The 17,077-nt window shown below is 47.5% G+C and overlaps 1 protein-coding gene across 1 annotated transcript in view; it reads right to left on the bottom strand.

Moving 5' to 3' along the window:
- Positions 1-1,894: 1,894 nt before the first annotated feature.
- LOC146982257 (integrin alpha-3-like) overlaps positions 1,895-17,077 on the bottom strand; it is a 64,168-nt gene continuing 48,985 nt past the window's right edge. Inside the window, exons 22-28 of the mRNA XM_085783321.1 lie at positions 16,630-16,806; positions 14,944-15,144; positions 13,368-13,478; positions 12,430-12,528; positions 9,617-9,742; positions 8,779-8,889; positions 1,895-2,003 (exon numbers count right to left, since the gene is read on the bottom strand). Coding sequence (XP_085639447.1) covers positions 8,779-8,889; positions 9,617-9,742; positions 12,430-12,528; positions 13,368-13,478; positions 14,944-15,144; positions 16,630-16,806 — 825 coding nt within the window. The 3' untranslated portion in view covers positions 1,895-2,003. The remainder of the gene's footprint in view (positions 2,004-8,778; positions 8,890-9,616; positions 9,743-12,429; positions 12,529-13,367; positions 13,479-14,943; positions 15,145-16,629; positions 16,807-17,077) is intronic.

Here is a 17,077-nt window from a genome sequence, read left to right as displayed (position 1 = left end):
CAGCTGGTTACACTTTGTAAAGTGAAATAAAAGATCTGACTGACAGTATAATAAATATGTTAGAATATGTTTCTGGAACAGAGAACTGAACTGTAAAACTGTTTGTTTTTTTTTTGGACGGGACCAAATATGGAGCCGATGATGTCATCAGGCTTTATTTATACAATACATTTCATACCAAGAGGAAACTCAATGTGCTTTACATAAAAACAACATTTAACAGTAAGAACTGGACACACACACACACACAAAAAACATTAAATATTAAAAAATATAATTTTTAAAAAGTAAAAATTGGAAACATTAAACAATTGAAAGGAATAAAAGAGAGAGAAGTATAGCCTACATATACAGTATGTAAAGACTGGACTAAAACGGAGCGTAGCTGTGAAACTTGATTGACAGTTGGATGTTAAAGGTCCAGTCTGTAAAAACTGTCAAGGTTTATGGTTAAAATCTGAATCTACTCCCCATGAATATATTAGTATCAGTGTATAATCACTATAAAATAAAACCTGTTTGGTTTCCGTAGCCTTATGATTCTTCTTTTATATCTACATATAACCAGGGTCTTTAGGGCTTTAGAGAGCGTCGCCATCTTGCACCGCCATGTTTGTAGCCTACGGCAACCTGAAGGGAGAATCCAGCCAATCAGAGAGCAGGTAATCTGAACGCTGGACGTTTACAGACATTTTACAGACTGGACCTTTAAAGCCTAATTCCACTAAACGAGTGTTTCTGTCGTTCAGATCGTCAGGATGAGACGATGAGGTCAGAGAGGAGCAGGGTCCAGGTGCATGCTGGGAAATGTCTAACACACCAGCTGCTCAGAGGATGAAACTGTCGCCTGGCAACCTGCTATCTCCATCACACACACACACACACACACACACACACACACACACACACACACACACACACACACACACACACACACACGTGGCAGTGACGTCACTGTTTGGTCCGGTCTGAGTCAGTGTGTCTGTGACTTCCTGGTTCTGGGTGAGGGGGCGTGGCCTCTGACCAGGTGAGGGGGCGTGGCCTCTGACCAGGTGAGGGGGCGTGGCCTCTGACCAGGTGAGGGGGCGTGGCCTCTGACCAGGTGAGGGGGCGTGGCCTCTGACCAGGTGAGGGGGCGTGGCCTCTGACCAGGTGGGGGGGGCGTGGCCTCTGGTCAGGTGAGGGGGCGTGGCCTCTGGTCAGGTGAGGGGGCGTGGCCTCTGACCAGGTGGGGGGGCGTGGCCTCTGACCAGGTGGGGGGGCGTGGCCTCTGACCAGGTGAGGGGGCGTGGCCTCTGACCAGGTGAGGGGGCGTGGCCTCTGACCAGGTGAGGGGGCGTGGCCTCTGGTCAGGTGAGGGGGCGTGGCCTCTGACCAGGTGAGGGGGCGTGGCCTCTGACCAGGTGAGGGGGCGTGGCCTCTGGTCAGGTGAGGGGGCGTGGCCTCTGACCAGGTGAGGGGGCGTGGCCTCTGACCAGGTGGGGGGGCGTGGCCTCTGACCAGGTGAGGGGGCGTGGCCTCTGACCAGGTGAGGGGGCGTGGCCTCTGACCAGGTGAGGGGGCGTGGCCTCTGACCAGGTGAGGGGGCGTGGCCTCTGACCAGGTGAGGGGGCGTGGCCTCTGACCAGGTGGGGGAGCGTGGCCTCTGACCAGGTGAGGGGGCGTGGCCTCTGGTCAGGTGAGGGGGCGTGGCCTCTGACCAGGTGGGGGGGCGTGGCCTCTGACCAGGTGAGGGGGCGTGGCCTCTGACCAGGTGAGGGGGCGTGGCCTCTGGTCAGGTGAGGGGGCGTGGCCTCTGGTCAGGTGAGGGGGCGTGGCCTCTGACCAGGTGAGGGGGCGTGGCCTCTGGTCAGGTGAGGGGGCGTGGCCTCTGGTCAGGTGAGGGGGCGTGGCCTCTGGTCAGGTGAGGGGGCGTGGCCTCTGACCAGGTGAACTGCTGCAGGTCGTCTTTACCCATAATCCTCCCTGGTGGAGCGCCGCCGCCGCTGCACGAAGAAACCGCACTGCAGGAGACAGAGTCAGAGGAGGACAGGTGACATCAGGCAACCAGGTAACCAGGCAACCAGGTAACCAGGCAACCAGGCAACCAGGCAACCAGTTAACCAGTTAACCAGGCAACCAGGCAACCAGGCAACCAGGCAACCAGTTAACCAGTTAACCAGGCAACCAGGTAACCAGGCAACCAGTTAACCAGGCAACCAGGCAACCAGGCAACCAGTTAACCAGGCAACCAGTTAACCAGTTAACCAGGCAACCAGGCAACCAGGCAACCAGGCAACCAGTTAACCAGTTAACCAGGCAACCAGGTAACCAGGCAACCAGTTAACCAGGCAACCAGGCAACCAGGCAACCAGTTAACCAGGCAACCAGGCAACCAGTTAACCAGTTAACCAGGCAACCAGTTAACCAGGCAACCAGGCAACCAGGCAACCAGGTAACCAGTTAACCAGTTAACCAGGCAACCAGGCAACCAGGCAACCAGTTAACCAGGCAACCAGGCAACCAGTTAACCAGTTAACCAGGCAACCAGTTAACCAGGCAACCAGGCAACCAGGCAACCAGGTAACCAGTTAACCAGTTAACCAGGCAACCAGGCAACCAGGCAACCAGGCAACCAGGCATCCAGGCAACCAGGCAACCAGGCAACCAGTTAACCAGTTAACCAGTTAACCAGTTAACCAGTTAACCAGGTAACCAGTTAACCAGTTAACCAGGCAACCAGGCAACCAGTTAACCAGTTAACCAGGCAACCAGGCAACCAGGTAACCAGTTAACCAGGCAACCAGGCAACCAGGCAACCAGTTAACCAGTTAACCAGGCAACCAGGCAACCAGTTAACCAGGCAACCAGGCAACCAGGCAACCAGGTAACCAGGCAACCAGGCAACCAGGCAACCAGTTAACCAGTTAACCAGGCAACCAGTTAACCAGGCAACCAGGCAACCAGGCAACCAGTTAACCAGTTAACCAGGCAACCAGGCAACCAGGCAACCAGGCAACCAGGTAACCAGTTAACCAGGCAACCAGGCAACCAGGCAACCAGGTAACCAGTTAACCAGGCAACCAGTTAACCAGGCAACCAGGCAACCAGGCAACCAGGCAACCAGTTAACCAGTTAACCAGTTAACCAGGCAACCAGTTAACCAGGCAACCAGTTAACCAGGCAACCAGGCAACCAGTTAACCAGTTAACCAGTTAACCAGTTAACCAGGCAACCAGGCAACCAGGCAACCAGTTAACCAGGCAACCAGGCAACCAGTTAACCAGTTAACCAGTTAACCAGGCAACCAGTTAACCAGGCAACCAGGCAACCAGTTAACCAGTTAACCAGGCAACCAGGCAACCAGTTAACCAGTTAACCAGGCAACCAGGCAACCAGGCAACCAGTTAACCAGGCAACCAGGCAACCAGTTAACCAGGCAACCAGGCAACCAGGCAACCAGGCAACCAGTTAACCAGTTAACCAGGCAACCAGGCAACCAGGCAACCAGGTAACCAGTTAACCAGGCAACCAGCTAACCAGTTAACCAGGCAACCAGGCAACCAGGCAACCAGGCAACCAGGCAACCAGGCAACCAGTTAACCAGGCAACCAGGCAACCAGCTAACCAGTTAACCAGGCAACCAGGCAACCAGGCAACCAGTTAACCAGGCAACCAGGCAACCAGGCAACCAGTTAACCAGGCAACCAGGCAACCAGTTAACCAGGCAACCAGTTAACCAGTTAACCAGTTAACCAGTTAACCAGTTAACCAGGCAACCAGGCAACCAGGCAACCAGGCAACCAGTCATCCAGGCAACCAGTTAACCAGGCAACCAGGCAACCAGGCAACCAGTTAACCAGTTAACCAGTTAACCAGGCAACCAGTTAACCAGTTAACCAGGCAACCAGGCAACCAGTTAACCAGGCAACCAGGCAACCAGTTAACCAGTTAACCAGTTAACCAGGCAACCAGTTAACCAGGCAACCAGGCAACCAGGCAACCAGGCAACCAGTTAACCAGTTAACCAGGCAACCAGGCAACCAGGCAACCAGGTAACCAGTTAACCAGGCAACCAGCTAACCAGTTAACCAGGCAACCAGGCAACCAGGCAACCAGGCAACCAGGCAACCAGTTAACCAGGCAACCAGGCAACCAGGCAACCAGTTAACCAGGCAACCAGCTAACCAGTTAACCAGGCAACCAGGCAACCAGGCAACCAGGCAACCAGGCAACCAGGCAACCAGGCAACCAGTTAACCAGGCAACCAGGCAACCAGGCAACCAGTTAACCAGGCAACCAGGCAACCAGGCAACCAGGTAACCAGTTAACCAGGCAACCAGCTAACCAGTTAACCAGGCAACCAGGCAACCAGGCAACCAGTTAACCAGGCAACCAGCTAACCAGTTAACCAGGCAACCAGGCAACCAGGCAACCAGGCAACCAGGCAACCAGGCAACCAGTTAACCAGGCAACCAGGCAACCAGGCAACCAGTTAACCAGGCAACCAGGCAACCAGGTAACCAGTTAACCAGGCAACCAGCTAACCAGTTAACCAGGCAACCAGGCAACCAGGCAACCAGGCAACCAGGCAACCAGTTAACCAGGCAACCAGGCAACCAGGCAACCAGTTAACCAGGCAACCAGGCAACCAGTTAACCAGTTAACCAGTTAACCAGTTAACCAGGCAACCAGGTAACCAGGCAACCAGGCAACCAGGCAACCAGGCAACCAGGCATCCAGGCAACCAGGTAACCAGGTAACCAGGCATCCAGGCAACCAGGCAACCAGGTAACCAGTTAACCAGGCAACCAGGTAACCAGGCAACCAGGTAACCAGGCATCCAGGCAACCAGGCAACCAGGTAACCAGGCATCCAGGCAACCAGTTAACCAGGTAACCAGGCATCCAGGTAACCAGGTAACCAGGTAACCAGGCATCCAGGCAACCAGGCAACCAGTTAACCAGGCAACCAGGCAACCAGTTAACCAGTTAACCAGTTAACCAGGCAACCAGGTAACCAGGCAACCAGGCAACCAGGCAACCAGGCAACCAGGCATCCAGGCAACCAGGTAACCAGGTAACCAGGCATCCAGGCAACCAGGCAACCAGGTAACCAGGCATCCAGGCAACCAGGCAACCAGGTAACCAGGCATCCAGGCATCCAGGCAACCTGCTACCTATTGATTGATTGATTATCGATTACTGCTGCATCTGGAGCCAGATGTTGACACCTGGACCGTCTGAAGGACAAACAGCTGCTCCTGTCAGTGACATCACAGGAAGGTAAAGTGGGAGGAGCTTACACCTGTCAGTGACATCATAGGAAGGTAAAGTGGGAGGAGCTTACACCTGTCAGTGACATCACAGGAAGGTAAAGTGGGAGGAGCTTACACCTGTCAGTGACATCACAGGAAGGTGAAGTGGGAGGAGCTTACACAGAGATCGATTGATTGATAAGAACAGAAAAAGACTGGGAAGTGAAGAGGAGGGAAAACAGACGCATCCCCAGACAGGAACACTCTGGCTGTACTCTAAACCTCATACTCTACTGCTAGTACGTAGCCTACTGATTTGGCAAAAATTCAGTACGCAGTATGCGAACAAAAGCTAAATCTGCAGTAGCCTATGCGAAAAATTCCCGGATGTCGTAGTGATTCTGAAAATATCTCCAGTATCTGACCAGTCTACATTGTGTCCTGTATCCCACAATGCAATGCTCCCCTGACGTCTGACCGTGACCAAAGACGGTAGTGTAGCCGTGTACCGTAACTATAGTTTAATAAAATAAACCTTACTGCAGACTGATGTGTTGATAGTAAAACATGTATTTGTTGATGTAAATGTGGTGGTTTGTGTCCGTAGGCTCCAGAGCCCCGAGGCAGCGCTGCTCTTCTGTCCAATACACACAGGAAGCTTCACTTTACATTCACACTAACTAATGCTACTGATACAGCTGTTAGATTTATATCACTGAGACCAACATTTATCTCCTAGAAATACTTTAACCAGCCGGTGGTAAACCTCTAAAAACCTGCGGGTAAGTTAATTAGCGATGGTTTTCTCCCCCGGGATGAGGACGGAGGTTGGCCGGCCGAGCAGCTCTGCAGACCGGCTGCTGCGAAAAGCATTCTGGGTAACTTGTATACTGTTACTGCATAGGCTACTGCGGTGTGAACGGTGTCGGTGCTGAAGTAGCAGACTGAATCCTACATTCAGTATGTAGTATACAGTACATAGCCTACTAACGCAGCTCTGGCTCTTCCTGTGGGTCAGTAACAGTAGTAGTGTTCAGTTTAATTAAAGGGATAGTTCACCCTAGAATGATATTTTGCTCATTATCTACTCACCCTCATGTGGACTAAGGGCTGGAAGAAGTTTCAGAGTCCACCGTCCCTTCTCTGAGTTACAGGGGGTCTCAGCGTAGCAGTGCATGTCCATATAACGGTTGTAAAGGGACACCGGAGCTCTTCGTAAAAAAACACACACACAAAAAAACATCCAAATACCTCCATGCTGCTCGTATGTAATGTCCGTCTTGTGCTGAAGCCCCAAATTGCGTAATTTTCCCGAAAAAAATTAAATAAGTCTATATTTTAAGCTTGTTTGTAGCGGAAGCTTCTCGAAGCTCCTCTTCCTGGTCCGTCCAAATCTCGCGTGATTTGCGCCGGCGTCAGTGCGGTTACTGCGAATCACGCGAGATTTGGACGGACCAGGAAGAGGAGCTTTGAGAAGCTTCCGCTACAAACAAGCTTAAAATATAGACTTATTTAATTTTTTTCGGGACAATTATGCAATTTGGGGCTTCAGCACAAGACGGACATTACATACGAGCATCATGGAGGTATTTGGATGTTTTTTGGTGTGTGTTTTTTTACGAAGAGCTCTGGTGTCCCTTTGCAACCGTCATATGGACATGCACTGCTATGCCGAGACCCCCTGTAACTCAGAGAAGGGACGGAGGACTCTGAAAATTCTTCCAGCCCTTAGTCCACATGAGGGTGAGTAGATAATGAGCGAAATATCATTCTAGGGTGAACTATCCCTTTAATAAGATTCAGATAAAAAAGTTAAAACCAGTTAAAAAGGATTTGATGTGTTTAATTTAATATATTTTATGATGTTTCATTTGAGTAAGTTAAAAATAAGTGAGTCAAATAGCAGTACCGCCACCTACTGGCCGATTTTGGTTCAGCGGCTAGGCTTTGTCAATGTTTGAATAAAACCTTTATGCAGGAAGTGACAGAAAAAACAACAACAAAGAAGTTCAGAGCAGCACATTTGTCAGCTTCTAGCTATGACTAGCCACTCCAGGGGGAGCATACGTCAGTCCGACTGCCCATAAGTCCGACGGCTCATTTCTCCGACTACCCATTCTACAGTGTTAAGGTTAGGTTTAGGGTAAGGTTAAAGGACAATTCCAGGCGAATTCAACTCAGGGGTGTATTTTCATATCATTTTAGGTCTAAAAGAATGAATCTGAAGATTTTCAGTTTAATGTCTCCTGTTTTGCGGTAGTTGTGTCTGTCCCCGCGTCGCCACGGCAGCAATGAATGGGAGTGGATGTAAGTTCTGCTGCTTAGGCTGTTTACATCCCTCAAAGCCACAGACAGCGTCAGATGGAGACTCAAACATGCAGCCAGAAGTTTATTTACTTCAAGCAAGCCGACATGTTTGTAAAACTAGATCTAATTCAAAGTCTCCCGGAGTCTCGCGAGACCCAGTTGCCGTGCTCGGTGTGTTCAGGTGCAGTCGGAGCTACCGCTTGTGTCATAAACACAGGAATATCAACTCTTTACTTGCTTCAAGTGTACATTTTTTTCCACAGACAGCGTCAGGTGGCGACTCAAACATGCGCCGAGAAGTTTTTTTTACTTGAAGCAAGTAAAGAGTTGATATTCCTGTGTTTATGACACAAACGGTAGCTTTTCCCACTGCACCTGAACACACCGCGCACGGCAACTGGGTCTCACGAGACTCTGGGAGACTTTGAATTAGATCTAGTTTTACAAACATGTCGGCTTGTTGAAGTAAATAAACTTCTGGGTGCATGTTTGAGTCTCCATCTGACGCTGTCTGTGGCTTTGAGGGATGGAAACAGCCTAAACAGCAGAACTTACATCCGCTCCCATTCATTGCTGCCGTGGCGACGCGGGGACAGACACAACTACCGCAAAACAGGAGCGATTAAACTGAAAATCTTCAGATTCATTCTGTTAGACCTAAAATGATATGAAAATACACCCCTGAGTTGAATTCGCCTGGAATTGTCCTTTAAGGGTTAGGGCTACTTAAGTCGGAGAAGTGGGAGGTCGGACTAATGGACGCAAAAATAAAGAAATGTATGGTTGGAGAAATGGGTAGTCGGACGGACGTCATGCGCCCCCTCTCCAGCATACATCTTAGAGTTGCATCGTCGGTACGTGTTGTTTACATGTTAATTTATGGTTATATGCTGGAGTCTGAAGTGGCAGAATATTACCGGTACATTGTGTACTTATTTGTGTTATGTGTTTCACATTTAGCCTACTTTGAGGGAGCTATTTAGCTAGCCATGCTAGGCTTTGGTAATTGTTTATTTTATGGTTTATGCATCTCCATAAATGCAATATTCATGACTGTATTATTTTATCTATCTCTTTTAGTTTCACACTTTACTTCATCAATAAATCTGGCAAAAGGAATACCCAGTGTGTTGTTTGGAGTGAAGAGTTTAGCTGCCTGTCAACATATGCATGCTACGCATTGAGGACAGAACAAGTAGTAATATTAGTAGTAGTAGTAGTAATAGTAACAGTACTCAGAGCTGCTGGTCCAGCCTCTGCCTCTCTGACGGTTGGCTCTTCATCCGGGCCGTCTGGGTCTGGGCCTGGTACAGTTCTCTGGTGCTGGCTCTCCTGAAGAAGCCACACTGGACAACAGGCAAGGCAGTTTTATTAATATAGCCCGTTTTTATAAACAGTTTGTCTCAAAGGGCTTCACATCCCATAATAACAACACCCTCTGTCCTTAGATCCTCACATCCACTGAGGAAAAACTCCATGGAAAACCCTTTTAACAGGGAAAACCAGGAGAAAGCTCAGGGTGAGCAACAGAGGAGGGATCATCACCCAGGACAGAGATGTTGTTACAGACAAGAAAACAGTTTATAACAGAGAATGTGGGAAACATGGAAATGTTAACAAGAGTTAAGATACAAGATAAGATACTAGATTTTGTGCTATTTGCATCATGATCATGCTGCCTGTCTGTGTTTTATCTGTCTATGTGATGTCTGTCTGCATCCCAGAATGTGTAGTACAGTATGTGCTGATGTAGCCTATTGTGTGTGATTACTGGGATGTTGCATGTGCTGCTCTTGTATGTTTCTATGTGCTGTCTCTGCATGATTGTACTGATGCCGACCTGTTCTATCCCTGGTGATTCTTTTTAATCATTGTGTTGTAATTTATTGTTGTTGTTGTTTTTTTAGGATGCCCATTGTCACCTGGCCGGGGACTACAGCAGGATATTAACCTGCTGGCTAAAGCTAAAGCCCTTTTTACTGTATTTCATGCAGTTGATTAATTGGGACTGTCCACGTACAATAAAACAACAAAGTAAAGTAAAGTTGGGGGGCCTGGTTCTGCTGAGTTTACCTTCCACAGCAGGAGGCAGATGAGCGCCAGCAGGCCGACGCCCACCAGCACCGACACCGCCACCGTCCACAGGGGGGCGCTGCCGTCCGGCGCCCGGCCCCCGTCTGGGTAGATCAGGACCTCCACCTGCAGAGACACAGACCGTGTGACGAGCCCGGTTTACACCCGATCTGCTGTCGGTACCAGGTAACAGTGGATGCTACAGCGAATGTTAGTGAAGTTAGTCTCTTCGCCCCGTAGTGAATATTGGACTCATCTGTCACAAGACACATCTCTTCTCAACAGTTTGACATGAAAATGGTAATTTTCAGATGGACAATTCAGGAGAAAATGAACTTAGGGTGTTTTCACACCTGTTTAGTGCGCACCCTGGTGCCCACTAAATGTTAAAATGATCCATTGTTTCATGTTTCAGTTAGTGCGGTTGCTTTTTGTCACTCGGGACCAAACTTGGAGAACGTCATGTCTCCATGACTACCGGCTGAAATCTGGAAGCGCTGATTGATAAAACTTTCATGATGGAGACTCAAGTACCAGTAGGGCCGGTTGTTAGTAGCTCTGGTCATTTATTTCTATATTGTTTGCATGTATAGACACAGTCGGCAAGCAAGGAAACGTCACTTCCGGTTAGGGCCGTGGGGGAAAACAAACCGTGTCCCCCATACACACTCATGCAAAAAGGCGGCATTTTAAACCTTTGTCAAACGCTTGTTCGCCGTCCTGTCTTAGTTTTAATCACATGTATGTGCTGACAAAGAGCTATATATTAGAAAACTCATCACGATCTGGGTCGATTGCTGTCCGTACATCTTAAAATATAAAGTTTTCACAGCCATAGCCTACACCGAGTCAGCAGGGTCGGCAACCTTCACTTCCGGTCAGAGCGTTACACGTTTGGAGAAGATGAGCCAAGTTCCGATATAAAAGTTCAGGTTGTGGTTTTTGAATTTATTTGCGGTGCAAAATAATACACAATAACTCAGGCAGTGTCTACGAGTGTCTAGAGCCGGCCGGCGGCGACTAAGAGAGCGTCAGAGCCGTGGGGGAAGACAAATATGACTGACTGTGAAATACCTAATATTTTTAAATGTACGGACAACAATCGACCCAGATCGTGATGAGTTTCTAAAAATATAGCTCTCTGTCAGCATATACATGTGATTAAAACTAAGACAGGACGGCGAAAAAGCCTTTGACAAAGGTTCAAAATGCCGCGTTTTTGCATGAGTGTGTATGGGGGACACGGTTTGTTTTCCCCCACGGCCCTAACCGGAAGTGACGTTTCCTTGCTTGCCGACTGTGTCTATAACTCTGTTTGGTACTTCCGGCTAGTTTCTGACCTCTACCTTTTCTCAAAAGAATTCTAGAAAAAGTGGTAAGATTTCACAAATTTTTTTTAGAAAAAAGGGGCAAACAATAATACAAAAAGGGGTAACGTTTCTTGGAAAAAAGAAAGAAAAATTGAGAAGAAACTGGTAAAATTTCTAAAGAAAAAAAAGTCAAACATAATTAAAAAAGTGATAACATTTCTGGAAAAACAAGTGAAAAAATTCTAGGAAAAAGTTCTGGCCCTCCTTGAACCCTGTCAACCCTCCTCCCACTTTGAGAACCATTGACATTTACTTTAGTTAGATAGTTTAGTTGTACTGGGTATACTGGTACTAAACCTGAGTACCACATAGACTACACCACTGTGTGACGTCCTGTTTAGCTTCAGGTTGAGTTGTTGTTTGTGCCGGCGAGTGAAACTAATGTCGACAACGTGATGATTTACGATCGAAAACTTTGTCGTTGTGTTTTATTTTGAAATTTACCGGATGTCTGGTGACTTCCTGTGTGGTGCGATCTAATCGACGTGGATCGATGCGTCACGGAGCAAAAATCCGATTTTTAGCCCATCCAGATTGGAACCGGATGGCTCTTTTTAAGTCTGAACAATCCCAAACCACCTGAAATCCTCCAGGAGGTAGTTTCAGATCTCAGTCTGAACAGCTGCAAACACTCAGTTCTGACTGTCTGTGACGTCACTCTCCGTGGCGCTGTCACTGTGTTACACATAGACATATATATACATATATATATATATATATATATATATATATATATGTATATGTATGTATATGTCTATGGTGTTACAGGTCCCGTATGGTCCCGTGAGCTCCAGTTAAAGCAGAAGTAAGTGATATATTTGTGTTAATCTAAGTCTTAAATAGTTGTATCTTCCGACAGCAATCACTTCTATAGAGTGTTTGGTCTGAAACACGGGTCTGTCAGTCACTCTGCTCTGCTCTGAGCCCAGGAGAAAACTTTCCTTGTATCCTACAGTTTTTATCCAGTGAGGAGAGAGAACGGCATGCAGGGCTGTGTGTGTAGCCAAGGGACGCCGTGAATGTGGCGACGTAGGGACGAGGACTGTTATGGTGCGTTCAAGGCAACTCGTAACTGGTTTTTTTCCGACCTGTGAAGTGGTACCAGTTCGATCTGGTACGAGTTCACGGGTCAGAAGTTACGAGTGGCCGTTATAGTGACTTTCACAGGTAAAACAGGTCGGAGAAACACGAGTGGGTTGCCTGGAACGCTACAAAGTCGTAAGTTGTGACTTGAAGCTGTAATTTACGGTTTCAAAAGCCTGCCTGGAACGCAGCATTAGCCAAAACCACCGGATCGCTGACTTCTGCTTTAAATATCAGTTTCCTCCTTGTTACTTTTCTTTTATGCAAACTACCGTGTTGCTGGCGACAGGAGCGACTTGCTAAAAACAGTGCGGACAGTCAGCCCTAAAAATATACGGATATGAGAAGGAAGTCCGGTACCTCGGCGGTCCGAGACGCCATCTTGACGGTGGGTTTGTGTGTCTGCAGCTTCAGGGTGGCTCGGCCTCGCACCAACACCGACCTGGCTTCGCTGTAGTCCTGCAGGACAGAGAGCAGTGAAACCATCACCATCACCATGACGATGACCATCACCATGACGATGACCATCACCATGACGATGCACCACCTGATCCACCTCTTCTCTGTGTTTCAGAGTTTTACAGCTTTTACTCTGAAAGCACCAAACCTAACGCTGCGTTCAAGACAACTCGTAACTCTGAATCTCCCAGTTGAAAACACAGCGAGCAGAGTTCGGAGTCGCCTCGAACGCAGCATCGGAGCAGCTGCTGGCGCTGCTTAGAGCTGGAAAAGAGAGTAAGGACACCACCATTGACTCCCGTGGTAAGGGCTTAAGGGTTTAAAGGTTTAAGGGTCTAAGGGTTTAAGGGTTTAAAGGTTTAAGGGTTTAAGGGTTTAAGGGTTTTGCGCCCCTAGTGGCAGGATGTGGGTATTGCAACAGCGCCCAGAAAACCCATTCACTCCAATGTATGTGTGTTGCCCACTGGCTGGTAAATTGATGAAAACGGCCGTGTTTTTGTTTTTAGGTGTCTTGGTCATATCAGATTATACTTAGAATTTGTTTATTACAAAATGAAGATTGAAACATTCATGTAGACAACTGTTTTTTGTTTATTTTTTACTCTCCTATGTGTTAATGTTTATCTGTAAAGGATCCTCAATGATGCTATTAACGTGGGTGATCTATAAATGTCCTTAAATGATTGAAAACACCACACTGCTCATTCACCAACAATGCAGAGATGTCAGTTCTTTATTCCTCCACCAGGAGGCGCTGCCATTGGACCAATGCTGTCACTACTCTCTTTTATTCCAGAGCTCTAGTCGCTGCTCATCGAGGTCATAGAGGCTCCGCCCACCTCGATCATGGTGGCGTTCCACAGCCGCGCGGCGAGCGTCAGCGTGGCGGAGCGGCTCATGTTGGTCAGCGGACAGACGAAGGTCACGCACTCGGCGCCGTGGGAACAGTCCTGTGAACGACAGAAGGAGAATAGACTCAGCTGTGTAGGCCACGCCCCCAAACCGCCCACTTCCTGTTCAGCTCCATAGATATCTACACGTAGATGCCTCCGCCAAAGACGGTTTATAAACCAAGACCTTTCATGAGGAGTCAGCTTCCTGTATGATGTCACTAGGCTTCTGCTCGGCCACGCCCCTTTAGAGAGACCAGAGGCAGCATAAAGTGTATTGATTCCTATGGGACAATTTAATGTGAACACCGATTATGGTCTGTCCTTTCTCCCCACGGTCACTGAAGCAAATGTTGGACTCATTTTTCACAAGCCACATCTCTTCTGAACAGTTTGACACCAAAATGGTAATTTTCAGACGGAGAGATCCGGAGAAAATCCACTTTGTTCCAGACCTGTCTCTGTCTCTACGACACACTCTCGCGAGATTTGGCACAGATCTCCTAGGCAACGTCAAACAAACGGCCGCGAACTCCCGTGAAAATGATTTAAATTATTTTTGTCATGCTAAATATGACTGTTAGTAGTGTAAATATTTAATGTTATCATAAGAAAATATAAATATCTCACTTTCATCCACTTTCATCTACCTACAGATTGTATAAATCCACACACACGTTCACAGACGAGGTGGTGATGGTTGGCCACGCCCACTTAGAGAGACAGGAAGTGAAACTGACGGTTGGCCACGCCCACTTAGAGAGACAGGAAGTGAAACTGACGGTTGGCCACGCCCACTTAGAGAGACAGGAAGTGTTACCGTTTCTATCATTGGAGCAGCCGTTCATGGAGTATCTTTCCATTTATTGAACATCTTTGATGCCTCTGACGCTGCTGCCCATTGGAGCGGATCGTCAGTGTCTAACTTCTACTTCCTGTATCTCCAGAGGCAGTAGAGGTCTATCACTGAAGCCCTTTGTTTTCATAGAAATACTACAACTCAGCTACATAACTCACCTTAGCAGTTATAGGGTTAAACTGATTTAATATGGCCGAGCACAATTCTATAGGTAGCCTCATCACCATGGCAACCACAAACTCACAACTACCACAGCCTATAGCCTACACATACAGGCAACAAAATAACAAAGTATTAATATATGAACTAGCGGTATATGCACTAAATGTAACACATCTCCACCCTATGATACGTTACCTTAGTTTCATTTATGTCAGATAACTCACCTACATCAACAGTTCTAGAATATAAAACAACTTATTACTGGAGAAAAGTTCTTCCATGTCTCTTTGTTTTGGCGTTTCTTTCATGGGAACATCCGTACGCGGCACTAAAGTTCTGCATTTCACCAGATTCACAGCTGTCAGACGGTCTGAAGGTCTGACTGTTGACTGCTGCTCAGGAGGAACTCCCCCCCAAGATGGCCGCCAAGAGACATTCCTGACAAGCCCCAATGCAGCTTCTACGTATAGATATCTATGGCTCAGCTCGCTGTGATGTCACTACCAGAGTGTAGGACGTCTTCCTCGGTCCCTGCAGATGGAGGACGGGCGGTCTCGTCTCACTCTGCTCCTCTGGCTCCTCCTCCTCCTCTAGGCTCCTCCCCCTCTCATTTGGCTCCTCCTCCTCTAGGCTCCTCCTCCTTACCTCCTTCTTTAGCCCCTTCCCCTCCTCCTCTAGGCTCCTCCCACTCTCCTCCGGTGACAGCTGAGGGAACACGAGCAAAAACTTTCGTTTCTAGGCAAGGCATCTTTATTCATATAGCACATTTCATACCAAGGCAACTCAGTGTGCTTTACATAAAGACTAAACATCCATTCTCTATCTATCTATCTATCTATCTATCTATCTATCTATCTATCTATCTATCTATCTATCTATCTATCTATCTATCCATCCATCCATCCATCCATCCATCCATCCATCCATCCATCCATCCATCCATCCATCCATCCATCCATCCATCCATCCATCCATCCATCCATCCATCCATCCATCCATCCATCTATCAGCAAAAACAGCATGAAAACAAAAAACACAGAGTTGAAAGCAGGAGCAAAAAGAAAAAGTAAAAGAAAAGAAAACAGATAAAGTTTAAAGTTGTTAAAAACAGCTCAGCTATCAGCACACCAAGGTTTCGGACTTGGGCTTTAGTTTCTAAAGACAGTGACTCAAGGTGTTTACTGACAGCAACCCTCTTCTCTTTATCTCTTTATTGCCAAAAACAATTATCTCAGTTATTTCTTGATTTAACTGAAGGAGATGTTGGTTCATCCTATGTTTGACTTGCTCTAAACAGTGACATAATGACTCTACTGGACTGCAGTCATCTGGAGACAGAGCAAGATATATCTGTGTGTCATCTGCATAACTATGATAGTTGACATTAGAGTTCTGTAGAATTTGACCCAAAGGCAGCATATACAGGTTAAACAGAAGGGGTCCAAGGACTGACCCCTGAGGAACTCCACATGTCATAGCCACTAGGAATCCAAGTGTCCTGAAGGGAGATAGTCTAGAGTTTACTGGAAACTACCTCATTTAGGTAAGTCCGGTCACGTCCACATGCATCGCATGAACGTGAGAGCGCCCTCCAGGTAAATTCAATCCAGGACTGTTTATTCTGTAAAAATGTTCTGAATGAGGTAGTTTCCAGTAAACTCTGGACTATCTCCCTTCAGGACACTTGGATTGCAGTGGACGAGCAGTGTGGAGGAATATTAAATGGTTGTTGTGTAGTTTTATGGAGGTTTTTGTGTCAGGCCCTACAGTATTACTCTCATATAAAGTTTTGGTTGGACTAGGAACCGGCCTCCCAGGTCTCCAGATGCACTTTGAGGAATAAAAAACTACTCCGGAGTATTCATCAGCATGAGGGGGAGGCGATAATGACTCTGAATCTCATTTTCTGGTGAACTATTCCTTTAAGGATGCGTCTTCATGGACGGAAAAAGAGAATAAGTCAGTAAAAGCCGGATGAGAGTAAGAGTAGTAAAGAAAAGTTTGATAAATACACGATCACACGATAACGCGACGATCGAAACAACTAAAAGCTCAGCGTTGTTAGAAAACGTCTAAACCGCCGCAAAAACAAAACGACTGCGTGATGATGTAAACGGCGGTGAGAGGAACTCCTGTAGCGGGAACGTTACGCTCCTTCTGTGATCGTGTGACTGCTGTTGCTACGGTTACCGTGAGGCGGAGGGGGTTGACGATGTCGCCGGGCGGGGAACAGCGAGGCTCCGCGGCGCCGTCCACTCGGATCTCTGTGAGGTACAGCAGCCACTTCCCGTTGGACACCGCCCTCGGCCAATCAAACTGCACCTCCAGGTTGCCGAGGCGACCCAGAGGCTTCCCGGTGACGAGCACCTGCGGGGGGAGGAGGGGGGGGGGTGAGTCACACCTGAGCTGTGTTCGAAATCATCCACTCAATCACTCCCTCCCTCTCCACTACATCATCACTGCAAAAACTCAAAATCTTTCCAAGAATATTTGTTTTATTTCTTATCAAAATGTCTCATTTCTAGTCAAAACTAATCTCTTTCCACTTAAAATAAGACTCATCACCTAAAAATTAACTTGTTTTTAGATCATTTTCACTTGTTTCAAACTAATTTTCACTTGAAATAAGTAGAAAAAT

This window comes from Trachurus japonicus, chromosome 8, assembly GCF_045865225.1.
Source record: "Trachurus japonicus isolate A0001 chromosome 8, Traja_1.0".
NCBI classification, from domain to species: domain Eukaryota; kingdom Metazoa; phylum Chordata; class Actinopteri; order Carangiformes; family Carangidae; genus Trachurus; species Trachurus japonicus.
This window is presented reverse-complemented; position numbering and strand designations above follow the sequence as displayed.